Source organism: Alligator sinensis, unplaced genomic scaffold, assembly GCF_000455745.1.
Source record: "Alligator sinensis unplaced genomic scaffold, ASM45574v1 scaffold1488_1, whole genome shotgun sequence".
NCBI classification, from domain to species: Eukaryota; Metazoa; Chordata; order Crocodylia; family Alligatoridae; genus Alligator; species Alligator sinensis.
Window position 1 is genome coordinate 81,691 of NW_005843097.1, and position 11,813 is coordinate 93,503.

General features: G+C 51.4%; 1 protein-coding gene across 2 annotated transcripts in view; it reads right to left on the minus strand.

Annotated features, from left to right (window-relative positions):
- Positions 1–290: 290 nt before the first annotated feature.
- YBX2 (Y-box binding protein 2) overlaps positions 291–11,813 on the minus strand; it is an 18,768-nt gene continuing 7,245 nt past the window's right edge. For both annotated transcript variants that reach the window (XM_025193733.1, XM_014526606.2), the window contains 8 exons: positions 11,531–11,564; positions 10,986–11,075; positions 10,584–10,877; positions 10,381–10,496; positions 4,032–4,206; positions 1,719–1,898; positions 1,257–1,342; positions 291–595 (listed from right to left, as the gene is read on the minus strand). In XM_025193733.1, coding sequence (XP_025049518.1) covers positions 1,292–1,342; positions 1,719–1,898; positions 4,032–4,206; positions 10,381–10,496; positions 10,584–10,877; positions 10,986–11,075; positions 11,531–11,564 — 940 coding nt within the window. In that variant the 3' untranslated portion in view covers positions 291–595; positions 1,257–1,291. The remainder of the gene's footprint in view (positions 596–1,256; positions 1,343–1,718; positions 1,899–4,031; positions 4,207–10,380; positions 10,497–10,583; positions 10,878–10,985; positions 11,076–11,530; positions 11,565–11,813) is intronic.

Consider the following 11,813-nt stretch of genomic DNA (forward strand, 5'->3'; position numbering starts at 1 on the left):
GGATAAATTAAGGCTGGGAGTGCTTTAGATGAACATTTGGAGGAGGATCTCTGCTTTTGGGCAGCCAATAAGAAAGCTGGATAATTGTAAGTGTCTAAATTATGCGTAGCCATAGGCCATTTGAGCCTGGGGGGGGCAGGGCACAAGCTAGAGGGCAAGCCATAGGGGAAGCTTGGACGAGTTATTCTTGTACCTCTACTCATGGTGAAACCCAGGAGACCCTCCCCTGCCCTCCCACCCCACCCCTTTGAGATCTTTACCCGCAGAGGAAAGATCTGAACACCATGAGGTTTCTGTGCAAAATTCATTTACTGACACCCAAGCTGTGCACACACAAGTGCTCTTCATAAAGTCAGGGGAGAGGGGGAATAAAGGTATTCAACTGAAGGCTTCAACAACCAGCTCCTCTCTGAACTAGGAAAAGCTGGGGGGGGGGACACTAGCCCCTCAAGAAGGCTTAACATAAGAGATTGGGTGTATATATATTTATATATTTTTTCTTGCCGAATCCCCCAGTTGTGGCTTAGGTTTGGGAAGTGGGGTGGGTACAGGTGGAGTTGGGCGTCTCTGTGCAGAGATGAGCAAGTTGTGCAACCTGTGGACAAGAGGAAACGTGTGGGTAAGAGGGGGTCAGGATTCCTTCAGGGTGGGAAAAGCCAAAGATTCAATGTACAAGATGATATGGAGGGTCGCACCTGGGTTCTATATCCCATACCTCAATTTCTGTACCACATCTCTGGGGCTGTCCACCCCCCACCCCCCCAACCCCAGGGCCAGAAGCTGGGGAGAAAGACCCTCCTCACGCCCTTTTGAGGGCAGGATCTCTCCCCTCACTGCCTGTTGCAAGAGACAGGCCTGCACATTTGTGCCAGGCCTTAGTAGGTAAGGGCGAGATGGAACTCCGCCCACCCCCCACTCAGTAAAGTTGGCTTCAACAGGCAGAGGCTGATGGAGCATAGGGCAAAAAAGGAACAGATATCAAACGTGGGCCCCAAAGGACAGATCTGTGGGCAAAGGAAAAGAAGAACCCAGGAGTCCCAATCATTTCCTCCTCGCTACTCCCCCAGAGTAGCCCAACATACACCATTATTGGGCTGGTGCCTTTCAAGATTGTGAATCAACTTCTGAGCAGTTGGACTCAGCTAATGGCTGGGCTACCAAGACCATCTTTTGGTGGCCAGCTGGCTTGATTGGTTTGAAACCCAGCCACACGTGCCTTGTTCAGCCTCTCCACCCCCAACCACCCGCATCCTTACCAGATCATGGCTCTTAACATCCCCTCGCCAAGCCCTCATGCCAGCAGGGCTGGAGCAGGTTCTCCCCCTGGTTCAGGAGTCGAAGTCTGCGAAGAAAAGAAGTAGTGATCAATCCAACACTTATCGCTGGGCTTCCTCTGCCATGGTGGGAAGAGTTGGCCATTGGTGCCCTCTGGAGGCAACAGAACCCTGCTGCAGGACTCTCAGACTGTGGGGGTGAGCAAACAGGGGGGCTATAATCCTCCACACTGCCCAATTTCAAGCCAACGATGTTGGGAGGTCTGTGATACGAAGCAAGGGAGTTCCCGATTGGCTGAGAAGAGTCTCACATAGGGCGAGGTTCTCTCTTCCAGGGTGAGGTCCTCACCTGCTCCTTTCTAGGAAGGACCTGGCATGGACACCACATGCTGCAAGACAGTTATGGGTCCTGGCCCCACATCCCACCCTAATCCAGGCCCTCACATCCACAAGCTGGTGCTGAGCCTCTGGCAGTGGCTGGGTGGGACTCTCCGGAGTCGGGGTCATTGGCTTGCTGGCTTGCATCCCTGGTTCCTGAGGGGCAGCTGGGGTCCCAGCAACAGTGGTATCTCCGCCAGCGGCAACAGAACTCAAAGCAGGTTCATCTCTGGTGGTGGTGGTTGGCTGGAAGGTTAAGAACGAAAGAGATCATATGGGAGAGTTTTTGGAATGAGGGAGATGCTCGTTTCTAACTTCAAGGGACTCGAGCCAACCATGGATGGCTTCTGTCCTCCATCTTGCTTGAGAGGAAAGAAAGGGATGGGGAGATAAGAGTTCTATCCCTGTGGTAGCTCATAAACCCTGGAGGCCTTTTGGCAGGTCTTCAACAAGCTCAAACAGAGTACACTCAAAGCCGTAAGGGCTATGCCACATGTGTGATGCCTGTTTATAGCTCCTCAATGCTGGCTAACCCCAAGCACAGAGGTCAATGATTTCTGGAGGCACCTAGATGACCTCCAGTGTGGTCCATTCCAGTCTTATAGTTAGGGGGGAGTGCAGCAGTTTTCTTGAAGAGGGAAACACGACATGTTAAGGTCTAGACTAGCAAAAAAGGGCTGAAAATAGGCTCAATCTTTGCTGACATAGGTGAAACAGTGCCTAGAGAAGGGGTGGCTTCCCAAATGCTGTCTGATCTCAATCCAAGAACTTGAGCCAAGGAGACGGACCTTTGAGTCAACCCAGCTCCATAGGCAGCCTGTGGGTGATCTTTTCCAGCCTGCAATCTGCAGAGATTTGAGGGTGTTTTGTTTGTTTGGGGGTTTTTTTGGGTTTTTGTTTGGTTTTTTTGTTTTTTTACAATCCCAGAAGCAAGAGAATGAGGTGAAGTCATCTGGGTGCTGGGAGGAGGAACCTGCCGCCACTCCCTGCAGCATGTTGGTTCAGGACTGATTCAAGGGAAGTGAGTCAGGCTGAGTCACGCACAGCAGATATTTCTTGATGGCCAGCCCCTGGAGTGGGGACAAGAAGCCAAATTGGGTGACCTTCCTCCATCCAAAAGCCTGGCTGAAGCCAGGGAGTAGGAAGTTACCTTAACTGCAGTGCCAGTACCTCCAGTCAGGGGCCAAGACTTTGACTGGGCATTTGGAGACCAGACCACCCCCATCACAACATCATAAGAGCTTGAGTAATAATTTATAGTTTCACAGATGCTAGGATCGGAAGGGACCTCAACAGATCGAGTCCAACCCTCCTGCCTGGGCAGGAAAGAGCACTGAGGTCAGATGACCCCAGTCAGATGCCTATCCAGCCTTCTCTTAAAGACCCAAGGTAGGGGAGAGCACCACCTCCCTTGGAAGCCCATGCCAAAGTGTGGCCACCCTTACTGTGAAGAAGTTTTTCTTGATGTCTAGCCTAAATCTACTCTGTCAATTTGCGACCATTGTTCCTTGTTACCCTAAGAGGCACCCTGGTGAACAGAGCATCTCCAATACCTTGCTGTGCCCCCCCCCCCCACTTATGAATTTGTAGGTGGCCACAAGATCACCTCAGCCTGATCTTGTGGAGGCTGCAAAGTTCCAGGTTCCTTAGTTTCTCCTCATAGGGCTTTAATTCACTCTTTACAGGTCAGATCAGATAGTGATGGGCCCTTTCTGCCTATGCAACCTGAGCTCTGCTCTTTCTCCAAGTATCTCATGGTAATATCTGGCACACCCAGACCCAATCTTCATTTGACCCTCCCCTATCTGGTCGAGCCAAAACCTCTATGTTTCATGGGGAGAGAGGCAGGGCTTAAAAGTTCAGTGTTGAGATACCCATGGAGGGTAGTGCTGGTAGCCCCCATTTTATACGTGAAAGGGAACATGAGGGCAGAGGGTGGGATTTGATCGCCATCCTCAGATCCCTGAAGGGCAACAGTAGAGAGGATGGAGACTGACTTTTCAGTGGCCACTAGGACCTAGGAACACAGTGGCCTCAAGCTACAGCAGGGGAAACTGAGGCTGGAGATGAGGAGGAATTTCCTGACAGCTTAGAAAAGAAGTTGTGGAGCTTCCAACCATGGAAGCATCTAATAGCTTGGTTGGGATGGTTTAGACAGGGCTGATGCTGCCTTTTGCTGGGCTGCACCAGGGGACTTCATGGAGGTCCCTTCCAGCCTCACTATGATCCCAGAGCTAGGGCAAGATCCTGCAGAAGTCCATAGCACAAGAGGGGCTCAAAGCCAAGTCTCTCCAGCTAGTGTTCTATGGATTGCCCACATTATAGGAACAGGGGGAAGGCTCCCTACACCCACCACCGGCCCCCCACTGTAGCTCTCACCTCTGCCACAGCAAGCCGGGTAGCACCAGTCTGCTGGCGTCGGCGCTGGAAGTAAGGCCGGTTGCGCTGACGCTGGGGCTCAGGGCGGATGCCATCTGCTGGCGTCGGAACCACCTTGGTCTCACCATCGCCTCCTTCTGTGGTGGGTTGCTGAGGCGGGCGGGGGCGGAAGGGCCTGGTTTAGGGGGGGGGAAAAAAAAAAAAAAAAAAAAGACAGGACAGTCTTCAGCTCCGCTATGTGATCCAACCCAGTCCAGCCAGAATCCAGGATAACTTTCTCTGGTTGATGTACCCTGAAAAAGACCCATAGACATCTCTGGGAGGTGGCCAAGGATAAAGAAATCTGACTCAATGATATCACAATTCCTCTGCACACAAAAAGAGGCTGGAACATTCCTGTGAGGATGGAGTCTGACACATGGCATCGCCCACTAGAGAGAACACACACACACACACACACACACACACACACACACACACACACTTGACTCAATTGCTACTTTCCTAGTAAACTGGTGTACAGCTAGGATGAAAGTGCTTTGTCTTGTATGTCTCTGGAGAAGATCAAAGCCCCCATGGGAACTATGGAGCATGGGAGTGAGGGGCACCCCCCCCACCCTAGTCAGAGCCTCCTAGACACTTGGAATACTGGAGGCTGCAAGGGGAGGAGAGGAGCAGTTGGGGGAAAGGGGTTCCTTCTCCCTTTCAGCATTGCCGACACAGGAGACTGGGCAAGACTGACTTAGTCAGTGGCTGGTTTAATATATAAACTGGAAGTATTGGGAACTTGAAGGCCTTGGGAGGTTGTGGGATCTTCATCCTTGGAGGTTTTCAAGACCTGGCTAGACAAAGCTTTGGCTGGGATAATCTAGTTGGGGCTGGTCCTACTTGGACTAGTTGCAAGCTCCTGAGGTCCCTTAGTTTTCTACGATTCTATGAAAGGCTAATGGCATCTTGGGCTGCACAAGTCAGAGCGTTGCCAGCAGATCCTGGTCCTCCTGCTAAACAATGACTACAACCTCACAGGGATACTGGAGACCTGGTGGGACTCCACCTATGACTGGGCCACAGATATAGATGGCTATACCCTGTATAGGCGTGATTGTGAAGATAAAAGGGGTGGGGGTGTAGCTCTCCATGTCAAGGACAGTTACACATCCCTCCAAATTGACATTGGCACCCAGGAAGGACAACTGGAGTCTCTCTGGGTCAAAATAGGTGGGGAACATAGCTCAAGGGACATCATGGTAGGAGTCTACTACAGACCTCCTAATGAGGAACAAGAGCTGGATCAGGAATACGCCAGGGAACTGGCTGAGGCTGCACACTTTCAGTTCATGGTTGTCATGGGAGACTTCAACTACCTGGATGTCTCATGGGAAGAGCACTCCGCCAAATCTGATCAGTTGCAAAGCTTCCTCACATGCGTCAACGAGCTCTACCTGACTCAAGAAGAGTATGGGCCAATGACAGGTAAAGCGTTGTTGGACCTGGTACTGGCCAAAGGGGATTTCTTAGGTCACTGACTATGTATCGATGTAAAGCTGGGGAATGGCAACCACGAGCTAATCATCATTACTATCCATTGCAAAGCTGGCAAGTCAGTCAGCAATACTGAAGTCCTCAACTTCAGGAAAGCCGACTTTGACAAGCTCAGGAGGCTCACTGTCAGGGCTCTAAGGGACCACGACTCAACTGGAAGAGGAGTCCAAGAGTGGTTGCTCCTCAAGGGAGTGATCCTGCAAGCACAGGGGATGGCCAGCCCATCTCAGAGGAAGGGTAGCAAAAGGGTGCAGCAACCCCCTTGGCTCAGAAGGGAACTTGAGGACCTCGTACACCTCAAAAGAGATTTATAAAAGAATGTAAGGCTGAAATTACTACCAAGGAGTACTCAGCACTGGTCCGTACCTCCAGGGAGCGGATCAGGAAAGCGAAGGCTGCAACCAAGCTCTATCTGGCTTCACATATCAAGGATAACAAAAAGTCTTTTTTCAGATATGTAGGGAGTGAGAAAAAAGCAAGGGTAACATTGAACCCCTGCTGATCCTGGGAATTACAGGCCAATCAGCTTGACCTCAATCCCTGGTAAGATTCTGCTTCGTCAGTCTTTCATCAGTCCAATGGGACTGCCCTGCCTAGCAAGATGAGGGATGGCCAGGGTGAGGGCATATTTATACCCAGCATCAGTGTTGATCTAGTAAAGGATCACCTTGAAAGGCTGGACACTTTCAAGTCAGCTGGTCCTGACAGATTACACCCTAGGGTACACTCAAGGAGCTGGGAGGTGTCACAGCCCAACCATTGCCAAAAATATTCAAAAATTTATGGCATTCAGGTGAAGTACCTGAAGACTGGAAGAACACCAATGTGGTACCCATCTTCAAGAAAGGGCAGATCCCAGGAATTACAGACCAATCAGCTGGACCTCAATCCCTGGTAAGAGAGTCTCAAGAAAATTATCCAGGAGACCCTTCTGAATAAGCTGGCTGAGGGCAACATTCTGAGGGATAGCCAGCATGGTTTCCTCATGCGTAGGTCTTGCCTGACCAATCTCATCTCCTCCTATGACCAGGTGACTAATCACCTGGACAAGGGAGAAGAGATTGATGTCATATACCTGGACTTTAGAAAAGCCTTTGATCTGGTGTCCCATGACCTCCTCATAGAAAATTTGGCCACCTGTGGCCTCAGCTACACCACAGTCCGATGGCTGGGAAACTGGCTCTGAGGTCAGACCCAGAGAGTAGTGGTCAATGACAGCGAGTCATTATGGCACTCCATGACCAGTGGCATCCCCCAAGGCTCTGTCCTTGGACCAGTTCTCTTCAACATGTTGAACAACAATGTAGACATTGGTGTCAGAAGTGCACTGGCTAAGTTTGCTGATGACACTAAACTTTGGGGCATAGTATCCACACCTGAGGACAGGGTAGTGATCCAGGCCGACTTGGACAAGCTTAGTAAGTGGCCGGACACAAACCTAATGATGTTCAATACCAATAAATGCAAGGTACTCCACCTCAGGGTGGGGGTGGACAACCTGCAGCATACTTATAGGCTCAGCAGTGCTACGCTTGCTAGCACCACGGCTGAAAGAGACTTGGGGGTCATGACTGACCACAAGATGAACATGAGTCACCAATGAAATGTCACAGCTGGTAAAGCAAACAAAATCCTGGCTTGCATCTATAGATGCTTCTCAAGTAAGTCTCAGGATGTCATCCTCCTGCTGTATTTGGCCTTGGTAAGGCCGCAGCTGGAGTACTGCATCCAATTCTGGGCTCCGCAATTCAAGAACAAGGTGGAGAACCTTGAGACAGTCTAAAGAGCTGCATGCATGATCAGAGGGCAACAGAACAGGCCTTAGAGAGAGGCTGAGAGCCATGGGACTCTTCAGTCTGGAAAAGCGCAGGCTCAGGGGGGACCTGGTGGCTGCCTACAAGTACACAAGGAGTGTTCGTCAAGATCTGGGAGAACGCTTGTTCACAAGTGCCCCAAGGAAAAACAAGGACCAGCAGTCAAACTCCTACAAGACCATTTTAGCCTGGACACAAGAAAAAAATTCTTTACTGTCCAAGCCCCCAGGACCTGGAATAGACTTTCTCCAGATGTGGTGCGGGCACCTACTCTGGACTCATTAAGGAAGGCTTGGATGCTTATCTTGCTAGGGTCCTTTGACCCTAACTGACTTTCTGCCCCTGGGGCAGGGGGCTGGACTTGATGATCTTCGAAGTCCCTTCCAGCCCTAATGTCTATGAAATCTAAGATGGAAGGGAGTGATTCTTCCCCTTTGTTCTGCATTAGGGAGGCCACATCTGAAGTCCTGTGGCCAGTTGCATGGGCAACTGGTGCCTCCCAAGCTTGGGGGGCTCACCAGATTGCTGATGGAGTGTGGGAGGTCCCCCCATCAGCCAATTGCCAACCAGCTGGGTCTCTCGGTGGCTGATCACAGAGCCAGCAGCAAAGCCAGAAGTGCACTTCTGTTTTCACAGGGGGTGCACAGCCAATCCCAGGGGGTGGGGGGTAGGCTCCACACACAGACACACACAGACACAGGCCCAGGATGGATGAGAAGAGAAGACAAGGGGTGGGGGATTGAATAGCAGCAGTCACTCCGCTGAAGGGTGGCTCCAAAGAGTATGAAGCTGTTCTCAGATGGCAAAGCAAGGACCAACGGGCTGGACCGAGATGGACTGTTCCCTGACAGCACAGCAAGGAGCTCAAACTGCAGCAGGGGAAGTTGAGGTTAGCTATGAGTAAGAACTCTCTCATGAAGAGGGTAGGAAGCACTGGAACAGGCTACCCAGAGAGGTGGTGGAGTCTCCATCCTTGGAGGTTTTGAAGACCCAGGTGGACAAAGCCTTGGCTGGGATGACCTAGTGAGGTTGATCCTGCTTGGAGCAAGAGGTTAGACTAGATGTGACCTCCTGAGGTACCTTCCAATGCTCATTGTTCTACAATTTTGGGCTAATCTGAATGCAGAGAATCCACTGGAGTCTCTCCATGAGCTGGAGATGGTCTTTTTTCCCACCCCAATCCCCTGCTTTAAAAGCTCAGGGGGACCAGAGCACTTCTAGTCTTTGGCCATGCCTTCACGCAGAAGTATGGTGCCCCTCCTAGTAGCAATAGATGCTCTTATAATAGAAGGAAAAAGAGAAGCATTAACAACAGAAAGGGATTACCATATTGTCTCACATACAACACACCTCCAAATAAAACTCTATATGCGCCTCACAATTGGAAAGAGGAATGTACAGAAAGAAAGATTTCCACAGATTCATGACCAACAGAGACAAGATTTAGTCCTCCTGGGAAGAGAGCATCCAGGAAGTGTGGTACCCTCTCCTGGGTTGCCCCATTTCCTGGGCACTATGTTCCCAGGAGGAACAACTCCATGTCACACAAGGTTAGGTTACAGACCCTTCCAAAAGCAATAACAAAACTTGGTTCGTTACTCATCATTAAGTGTTGTTCCCACACCACTAACCTCCTCAAGGTACTGCTAGCAGCTCACTCGCTGCCTCAGATACAAGCTACAGGGCTCAGCCAATAGCTACGGCAGCAAGAGACTTAACACAGTGCATCACCATCCTGGCAGCTGCATGGCACCCATGGTGTCTCCGTGCTTCTACTCCCTTGAAGGAAGTGCCTTTCCTGCTTGGAAAACTCCCATCCCAATTTGGAGGGGTGGATGGCAGGGGAAAAAAAAAGAGGTGCATGTTGCATGTACTAAATACTGGACATCCTAGGTCAGGACATTTAGGCCCAGCTCGTGTAACGGGAGTTAAAAATCCACCAGTGCTGGAGCTGCTTTAGCTCAGTCTCCCCTAGTTTTTTTTTTTTTTAAATGGAATTTCAGCCCAGCAAAAACAATGCCTTGATGCAGAGAGAGAGAGAACCACAGCCAGTGGCAGATGTACAGCTCCTTATACAGCCCCTGATAATAGCCAATGACCTCCTACAGATACTTGTGCACTCCTGAGGTCATTAATACAAGAGGCTGATATAACAGTCACTTTTGCTTTAAAGTCGGGCTCCCTCGCCACCGCCGGCTCGATTCTAGTGACCTCCTGAACTACAAAAGCTGCCTCTTCCTTAGTAGGAAAAGCTTTCAGAAGGCATGCAGTTCAGGGGGAAGCTCCAGGACAGCAGCTCTGCTCAAACATGTCCTCCCAGTGCCACCTTGGATCATAATAGCTTGATCCCTTTCTAGCCCTGGCAGCTAGGACACTAATTTTCCATCCTCACCTGTCCTCGTATTGTTTCAGCCCAGCTGCTGCTTAAAAAAAAAGGCCCTGGGGCAGGTACTGCTAGTTGTAGCTGCAAGCAGGCAAAGTTATTAAAGGCTTTGATAAATTCTTAGTGACGGGGATGACAGGCACAGTTGGAAAGTTGTTACACAAGTTTCAGGCCCTCGCTTCCTGGCTGGTTGGCTCTTTCGGAGCTGGATGGCCATTTTGATGGTGTGACACTTACTTTGTGCCCGTGTTAAATTTTGCATACGATTCACCAGCAAGCTGTGTAATGTGTGCAACTCATGGCAGGGGCCCCAAGTGACAGTATTCCTTAAAACCAGGCAACTAGACCCTTGGTCATGGAGAAGGAATAGAGAGCTGAGGTGATATGGACATGTACTTCCTGAATGCTGGGCATCCAATGCCCACTTGACAGCCTCAGTCCTGAGCTTCAATGCCAAAAGGAGGACTACGAAAGGCTGAGATGAGAATCAAGAGAGATGCTGAACTCATGGTGGATTCAAGATACAACCAGGTCCAAGAGGCCACTTGGAGAAGCCTCCCAAGATGAAGGATCCTTCCAGTGGGATGAAGTGGCTGTCTTCCCCACTTACCTGCGGTATCTCGGCCGGAAACGAGGGGCCGGAGCCCTCTCCACAGCCTGAGCTGGTTGTTGCTGCTGGTCTCCCTGGGGCTGGGTGGTATCTTTCATTTCTGCGCCTTCAGTGCTCTGAGGAAGAGAATGGGATATGGATTATTTTTGCTGCTGGTCCTGTATCCCCCAAAGAGCCCCTGCCCTGCTGCCATCTCAGGATACCTCCACCAGCTGGCCTTGAACACGAGGCTCCCGCATGAACCTCCGGCGGAAGAAAAATGGAGGTGGGCGCCGTCGCCGGGGCCGCTGCTGGGAGGTGCTGCCAGGCACTGCTCCCTCCACAGGGACCTCGGGGGTCCCATCTGCCCTGACGGCCTCCTGGGCTGGCAGCACTTGCTGCTGCAAGGCCTGCCGTGGCCTGGGGATGAAGCGACGGAAGCGACGGCGGTTGGGGGCATAGCGGCTGCCTTTGACAGGCACACCACCTGGCCCGGTGACATTGGCTGCTTCAGCACCCTGGAGGGGAGACATGAGCAGACATGGAAAAGCAAAGACAACCTCCTGAGGCCTTGCGATTTTCTCCTCTCTGCTCCTGCCACAAGTAAAATTAGTTGGAATTCCTACCTTCTCTCCTTCCACCACATCGAATTCCACTGTCTCCCCGTCCCCCACACTTCGAAGGAACTTCCGGGGGTTGTTTCTCTTGATTGCAGTCTGAAAGTGAGGACAAGAGGTCAGAAATCAGCTCTCCAAAAAGAGGGATGGACCAATTTGAACCTCCCTCCTGTCCTACCCTGGTCCCGACTAGGCCCCGCTCTGTACTGGGGAGGACTGGGAGCTCAGACATCTGGGTTCTGTTCCCACTCTGGGGTGGGAGTGGGAGCTACTGGGTGAGAGCAATTGGGAGTTGGATGCCTGATTCTCTCCAGCTCTGGGAGAGAAAAATGGAGGCTGGTGGGTTGCAGCAAGGGGCTGGGGTGGGGGGGTGGTCTGTGGACCCAGACAACTGGGTCTAACCAGTGTAGAGCTACAAGAAGTCATGGAGGCAGGTACTGCCTCAAGATTAAGACCTCCAAAAGCCACTGGTGGAGCAGGGTAGGGGACAGATCCAGCATCCATGGCTAGAGGGCCCTGTGGGTGCCCCCTCAGGTGGCTCTCATGGGCCTTACCTGATGCACAAAGACATCCTCTTTGGTATCGTTCCTGCAGGAAAGGAGAAAGCTCAGAGCAATCAAGGATGGGGAAGGGTGGGGGCTCTGTGCCTCTAAACAGGAGTCCAACATATCCTCTCTCAGAGCTCTCCAGCACTTTCTCCCCACTCTGTGGAGACAATTTCTTCTACCCTCCCTCACCCAAGCCTTGAGATCCCATTGGAAAGCTGAAGAGTCACCAGTTGGCCCAGCAAGGCCCCCAATACATGGCCTGAAGAGACCAGTTTCCCCACAACCCACC